The following is a 7,669-nucleotide window of genomic DNA, read 5'->3' as shown; positions in this document are numbered from 1 at the left end:
GAAGCTATTAGAGTGCCTGCGAGATGGCACCGACTGTGTTCTGACCAACATGTCACGAGACATTTATCGATGTGATTGGACATACCCGCAAGTTAGCACCGATATGCATTCTGACATACACGTCACGTGTCAAACAGCGGCGCTATTGGATGCTCCTGCGAGGTTGGTTAACTGTTTTCAAGCCAACACGTCAAAGACCACAACGTTACTGAGTTTAGATGGGCGACGTAGTCTTAGCACAGCTGCAAGATTCTACCGGAGCCTTTCCTATTTCCAGTGGACCCCACAGCACATGCACTGATTCCCATCTTCAAAATACCGAACCCCGTTGTACCGCAGATAGGAGAGTGTTGAAAACGCGTACTACAACTCATACTACAAACAGAAATGGCTGAAAACTATGCGAGGCTAAACTACGACGACAAATAAGTAACAACAAAACAACTGCACATCTTGCTCCAACCGACAATTAACTGCGGCGGCAGAGCAAGGGGCTCACCAAGTGTAACCCATTAATCCCTAAATCTCGATGGATAGGTTTAATGCTCATCGGGGACATGCACATCACCGGAGGTTAGCTAAGCTTATCGCTAACCCAGCCAATGAGCCTAACCCCCAGGGCGTGAGAAGGTACTACATAAGGTATCTTGAGGGAAATACTGAATACTTCGATTTAATAATCTGTAAGCGCTTGGCGTGAAAATAGAGGTGAACTGACAGTCCCTGAGGGCATCAAGGGGAACTTCTACTCGTATCTTGCGATAGGCTGGGCCAATTTCCTCGATTTTTGAAGTCTCGGACTCGCCTGAGCAATGACTTTAAAGTACAGAGTCATTTACACTCCGGAATGACATATCCCTCACAATACGATGTGATTCAGGCTTCATTAAAAAAAACGTCATTGAAACTTGATTACTTGTGAAACACTACATCAACATTGAAAGAAGGTTTCAAATCGTTTTTATATTTTCGAGGTCAGTTCAACCGCTATTTATTAATGGAACTAAATTTTACTCTTTTTGGGCTATTTTTCGCATTTCTGCACCAATTTGCGTCAAATAGAGCGAAACATGACGGCTGTGACTGGGCCTATCGATTCCCAAAACCAAAAGTGACAGACTTATGGCGCTAAAACCAAATTTCCCGTGTCGTGCATGGATGCGGGGGTCATAGCGCGGATGAAGAAATTCGTCAAGATGCGCCGTGGGCGCAGCTTGACCTACGAGGAGAAGCTGGACATTCTTTGGCTTCAAGCATCCCTTCGTGAGTAAGGTTGCTCTGATGTCTCTGGTGTTGTCGGTGGATTGCTTGGGCATGGTGCCCGCACAGTCAAGGCTGTCATGGCCGAGTTCTTGGCCACAGGGGACTTGTCGGTCTCGCGTCCGCCATCCAACACGACGAATCACCAATCCAGGGTTCATAACACCCGAGCTGTGCGCGCCTTGGTCAAGCGTTTCATCCGTGACCGCTGTGTTACACGCACCAGGACCGTGGCCAAGGACGTCCTCGCCGTGCTTCAAGACAACCACTGTGTGGCTGTGGATGAAGATCAACCAAATGACTATGCAGCGTGTTCAGATCTTCCTCGCGAAACTTGAACGACCTGTGTCTGCATGGGAACAACTCGATCATTCCGTCGACGTACTACAGTCCAAAGGAATCCCGCGCAGCGCATCTTCTATCCAAGGACGCGCCACTAGCCGACTTGCTCGCGGAACTCGCGCGGTGTCCCGAAGTGGACGTTCTCCTGCCCGATCATTTACGCGGACACGGGTACTGCAAAGATGCGATGGTGTACTTCAAGTACTTGCACACTCGATCGTTGCCCCTGTGTTTTACCTCGAGTTTACGCTTTGCGGCGGTTGGTTGCGCACTTGAATGCGGAAGGCCGCATGCTCAGCGGCAGCAGCAACAGTTGGTTCATCGGCAGCGACATGAGCGCGAGCGTTGTCCTGCTGCAAGTACACGACCCCTTCGTTGTCGTCGGTAAGCCAACGCCACATCTCCTTGATCGACGGAATGACCTTCTCAACGAGATACGAACGGTAGACCGACTTCGTGACAAGTGCGCCTGCTGGCCGATTCGCGCTTGTTCGTTGGGCGGGAGTGGACACCACGAAAGGCCAGCAGCCAAATTTTCCGTCCCAGTCGCTGCGAGGTCGGGCCACGGCCACCAGGAACATCACTTTGGTGATGTGGCTCTTCGATTGCACGTGTCTGGGCATGTTCTCTTCGTCATGCCAGAGGTAAAAGCGGCGACGAATCTTGGTGATGTAAAACCACTTTTCGTCAATGTGAACGGCATTGTACAATTCATTGTCATTATGCTTACTGTAGTCGTTCAAAATTGCCTTGCAGAAGTCGGCGCGCTGCTTCATGTGTTCGGGCTTGAGCCGTGGCTTTGTCCAGTTTGGACGTCGGGTGACCCACTTGCTTTGGATAAAGTTCCAAATCGTCCAAGTTGAGACTCCAATCGCTGCTGCCAATGCACGGTAAGTTTGTCGTTGGGCCAGAGGTGTTGCCTTGATGCACTGCTCGATCTCATTGACCGTGTAGGATTTCGTTCGACCACAATTGGTCATTCGAGACTTGACGTCGGCACGGCTACCAGGCAGCGCCGTTGCACGGCCACGTTGCCAAATCATCGATACAGTCGACGAGTGGACGTTGAAATTTTCGCGCCACTGCTGCAATCGCTACTCGCGAAAGCCTGCCGTTTACACTCGTCAAGAGAAGATCTTCGTACAACGCCCCTCGCTGGTCATCGGTCAAGTTTGACTTGGATTTTGTATGCAAACTTTGCATTTACCGTTCGTTGGCAGGTGTGCAAATAAAATTGAACTAAAAATTGCTTCTGATAGAACGCAATGAGCTTCGTTTAGCCACTCAATTTTAGACCAATCGAAAAAGTGGAAGTTGATTTTTTCGACTTGTCTGCAATTATTGCCAAACATAGTACTTCGAAGTAGAATATTATATTATTTTACTCGAAATGTGGATACATTCTATCTGTGCTGATTTTCGCCAAATCGATCGATCGATTCTTTATCCTGACCTGCCTTTTGTATGTAAACAAGTGTTTGGAAGAATCACACTAATTGAAGTTCCACACTAATTCGACGTTGATGATGGTTTCCTGCAATCTGATTAGCTCAATACTACTTCTGCCGTGTAATCTTGTGTACATATTTGATTGTGTCGACGACTATTCATTCTCCATGTCTCTCCAGTTTAGTGTAGATAAACTTACATATTGTGCATTTCACCCGTATACAGTATATTTGGACTTGAAAGAGTCACTTCTTGCTGAGGACTCTTCGTTAGCCTATAGTGCATCAACTTGTTGAAGGTTCTCATTTAACTTCTGCAACTTGTCTTCGGAAACTTTGACACATCCCTTGATCGAATGAGGCGCCAATGTCTTGAACGCACATTCCCGACGAGCCTTGACTTCAGGAAATTTGGTCATGTCGGTATACATGTACTGACGACCGACATCGGACTTCACGAATGCCCAGACCATCTCAATTGGTTGATATGGAGGTGGGAGTGATGCGGAGGTGTAAACACCAAAGTGTGGCCACGCTCCTCAGCCATTGTCACAATAACCGGAAGATGTTCCTGTCAATGTGCGCAGCCAATTTGGATCACAGGACACTTTTATACTACAGGACACTTTTCTACTCGTTTCCCGTGGTTGAAATTCCATACAAATTGCACGCTTCCACCAGAGTACTCTTGCACTGACGACTCGACGGAGTGTAACTGGGGCGACCTTTGCGTTGTCCATTACAATCAATGTTCCCGACTACTGCAGGTAGTCCAGTTCGGCCAACAGATTCCCAAACCAGCCAACGTAGTATGCATGGTTAAACATGTCATGGTAGTCCTTGAGCTCGCTTGCAATGCTCTTACCACCAGTGAAAATGTCGATGGCCATGACTTTGCTGTCCATAGTTGGGGAGTCCAGTATGGCCGCCACAAAGCAGTACCGCCGACCCTTATGTTTCTCCTTGGTCACCACGTCCAACTCGTCGGAACGGTCGTACACACGATGGTTGCGGTATTTGTAATGATGATGTATGTACGATTCATCCGTGTACACGGTGGGTGGACGGTGGGGCGATGCAACATGTGGCTGCATGAGTTGCACGTACGAGTCGCGGGCCAAAGTGTTCTTCTTCGACTAGTGGTAAGTTGACGATCCCTTGCGCGCGCTTCGCTTGTAGCCCTGACGGCTGAGAAAGCGTTGAACTGCACGTAGCGTCGCTTTGTACGCGCTTGTATTGTCGATGTCGAAGTCGACGCGCATTTCTTGAGGAACACAGTCACGTCCACTGATGTGGTCCTGGTGCCGGTGGCACGTTGGTCATGAACGAATGCCTGTACCATGGCTACGATGCTTTGAACGCGGGGTCTTGCGATGTCGTGTTGGACGGCGGGGCTGCCTCAGTGACTGAAGTGACTGTAGGTATTCACGCCAGACTTGTTTGACATCGCCAAGGCCACGACCAAGCGACTCTACCATCTTGTTCGCTGCGCCTTTGGTACCTTAGCCCCGAAACCATGCATGTAGCGATGTGACAAGTGGGGGTAACGCCTTGTCACCATCTTGCCCGCACCCAGCTCGTAAGTACCTGGCTCATGGCGCACCGTACCTAATGCTTGCCTCGGGATGTGTCTCAAGGGCATGTATGGTTTAGAATCCCCTAGCCTAGTGAAGTCCTCCAATGTCTCAACCACACCCGCATTCATTGTATACACAAGTGCATATTAGCGTAGGAGTAGTGAAGTAGACGAAGAAGATTCCATAGGGATGAGGACTAAGGAGATCTAAGTAGATCCTCCGTTAATTCATTGTGCATTTTGCCCTCAACTACCTACGCTTCCTCCTGCAGTGCTACAAGTGGTAGAACTTCCTGGTTGGTCTCGCATCAAGTCCCATGTACTCGCCCTACGTAGCCAGTCTTCTTAGACGGTTATGTGGTCGTTTGCAGAGACAGCACATCTAGCTCCCACAACTCGACCCTTAAGGGTGGTCACGCCAGAGACCGCGACCGCTTTCATCGCCACGATCGCCACCCGCACCAAGGATTTCAAGATCCCACCATCAGTTCAACAACCTACACGAAGGAAGCCTTCCACCGCATACGTATCCTCCACGCCAGCGCCAAGATGACGACATGGAAGTAGACAACGCCAAGTAGGTCCCTGCTAAAACTGCGGACACATGGGCCACAGAATCAGTTTTGGCCAAGACAGTGATCCGTTCCAAGGAAGTTCAAGCTGAAGGCTTCGATGGACACTGCTCTGGCATCAAGAAAGTGAAGGAAGTATCTGACACACTTTGCTTTGGTCAATGGACGTTCCCGGATCTTATACTTACCGAGTGGGATTTCGGGAAGAAGGACTTTGACGTCATATTGGGAAAACCCTGGTTCTTTCGTTGCAACGGTTCTTTCGTTGCAACCCTGTCATCGACAGGCGTACCCACCAAATCTTCAACGTCAACTCAAGTGAAGTCGAGCCTGAACGAATCGAAGGATGGATGATCAAAGTCACGACGAAAATGGAACCTCAGCAGAAGTTACACCCCCTCGTGGCCGGGGTCGTGGATGAAGAATTTCGTGACGTGTTTCCCGACCACCGCCGCGTGGGATTGAGTTCGATTTGACAGTGAAGCCTCACGCGAGACCCCAGCACCGGCCCCCGTTCCGTTTGTCCAAGGTGGAAGCAGGTTCTTTGGACACGTTCGTCGACGATCTGTTGCAAAAGGCCTGGATCGAGCTCTCGAACAGCGCCTGGGTATCCAACATCTTCGGTGTTCCCAAGCGTAGTGATGATGGTCAGATTCTTCACGCCGTGAGTGGCTTCGTACCGCCACGCCCGACACCCCTATACGATGGGTGTTGGATTAACGCCATGTCAACTCTCAGTCCATCGTGCCAAATATCCCGCTGCTCAACATTGAAGACCTGTTTAACCTCATGCACGGATGCCGAGTCTACAGTATACGAAGATCGACTTGGCGTCTGGCTACCACCAAATGCTAGTGATGCCATCAGCGCGGAAGTACACCGCCTTCAGGACCCATCGCGATGTTTGTGAATATGTAGTGAACCCAATGGGTATGGCAGACATGCCAGGCATTAGGTCTCGCCTTATGCGTCAATTTTTTGACAAGTTCGACTTTTTCGTGGTGTACTTTACATGGACGACATTTGTGTGTTCTCGCGGATGGTCGAAGAGCACGCTGATTGTTTGCGTTCAATTTGCATTGTGCTTCGCACCGAGAAGCTATATGTGCGTCCTTCCAAGTGCTCGTTTGGTGTCGACACTGTCAACGTTTTGGGTCACACCATTTCGAAAGATGACCTCCACGTGGACCCGTCCAAAGTCCGTGCAATCGAAAAGTGGCCGGAGCCTCAGTCGAGCAAAGACTTCCTGAGTTTTGTTGGGCTTGCCAGTTACTACCACAAGTTCATCCCCGACTTTGCGGCGCTCGTCCGTCCCCTTAGTGGATTGCTGAAGGAGCCAAGTGGCACTGGAGCGAGGACGAGCGTCACATTGAGTGAGTTCAGTATTAATAACCAATCACATTGGTCGTAGTCACACGTGTCCAGAAATGCTCATAACGCATTGCCTGCCGAAGTGGATCTCGTCGTGTAACATACTGTATATTCAATTCAGCAAATCTCATGTTTCCTTCAGCAAACAGCATGTGCGATTCAGCAATTCTTATGTGGCTCTCAGCAATTCCTAAGTGGTCCTCAGCAATTCCTATGTGGTCCTCAGCAATTCCTATGTGGTCCTCAGCAATTCTTATGTGGCAATATTTATCCTCGCAAGTTGAATGTGATAGCTGATGCCTTGTCTCGGCCTCCACAGGCCACCTCCACCGTTCACCAGCTCTCAATCCACGCGTATGGTATCCACTGTGCCTCAGTCGCGGCGCGCATCAATCGACTTCTTGTCCATGCCTCGGCTCTCTCCACCTACACGACTCGTGACATCGCCGTCATTGTGAACTCTTCTTTTTGGGGGGAGGAGTTGGGGGAGCAAAAAGGAGTGCTAGTGCCTCAACGTCTAACGATGAACCACTCGAAGCAAGTGTCCTTTATCACCACCGAGATGGACACCAAAGCCAAGGAACGTTTTGTGAAGGCATACGCAAAGGACTCAGGGACGAAGTCGATGAAAGGTGAAGCCTTCAAGTCCCTCACGGAGATTATGGATATCCACCAAGCCATGATCACCGCCGACAGAGCTCAATCAGATGGAGCGACTGAGCGCCAGAATCGAACTCTCGAAGATGCACTCAAATGTAACAGACGTTGGCACACAGCACACACAGATGTAGAGGTAGTGCCTCAAAGGAAGGCGGATTCAGACGTGAGCTTAGCTCTAGAACCTCCATAATTATCATCGCCAAAGTCATGCATACATGCAAGTAGTGCAACCTTAGCTGCACTGATTGAATTTTGACATATCTCTCAATATATGCAACCTTCAAGTAGTGTGTGTAGGATCAAAACAAGGTAGCTATTGGCCCTCGACACACTGAAGTAGTCGAGGGATGTGAAGCCTGGAGCTCTTCCAGCTTCAATCACATATATATAGCTTTAACTGTGTAACTTCATTCCTTGTCTGCCTATGGCTAACACTCCCA

At 49.5% G+C, this 7,669-nt stretch overlaps 2 protein-coding genes across 2 annotated transcripts; both read right to left on the bottom strand.

Moving 5' to 3' along the window:
* Positions 1-1,054: 1,054 nt before the first annotated feature.
* Positions 1,055-2,645, bottom strand: H257_12038 (hypothetical protein; the record flags this gene model as incomplete). The annotated part of the gene is made up of 4 exons (XM_009839139.1): positions 1,055-1,089; positions 1,136-1,561; positions 1,646-1,776; positions 1,840-2,645. The coding sequence occupies 4 exons, from the start codon at positions 2,643-2,645 to the stop codon at positions 1,055-1,057; spliced, it is 1,398 nt and encodes a 465-aa protein (XP_009837441.1).
* A 1,163-nt stretch (positions 2,646-3,808) lies between these two features.
* Positions 3,809-4,144, bottom strand: H257_12037 (hypothetical protein; the record flags this gene model as incomplete). The annotated part of the gene is made up of 1 exon (XM_009839138.1): positions 3,809-4,144. One exon carries the CDS (start codon positions 4,142-4,144, stop codon positions 3,809-3,811), a length of 336 nt encoding a protein of 111 aa, XP_009837440.1.
* Between the last annotated feature and the right edge of the window lie 3,525 nt (positions 4,145-7,669).

The sequence above is a fragment of the Aphanomyces astaci genome, assembly GCF_000520075.1.
Source record: "Aphanomyces astaci strain APO3 unplaced genomic scaffold supercont1.38, whole genome shotgun sequence".
Classification (NCBI taxonomy): Eukaryota; Oomycota; class Saprolegniomycetes; order Saprolegniales; family Verrucalvaceae; genus Aphanomyces; species Aphanomyces astaci.
Note: the sequence above shows the minus strand (reverse complement) of the source record. Positions and strands in the feature narration are given on the sequence as shown.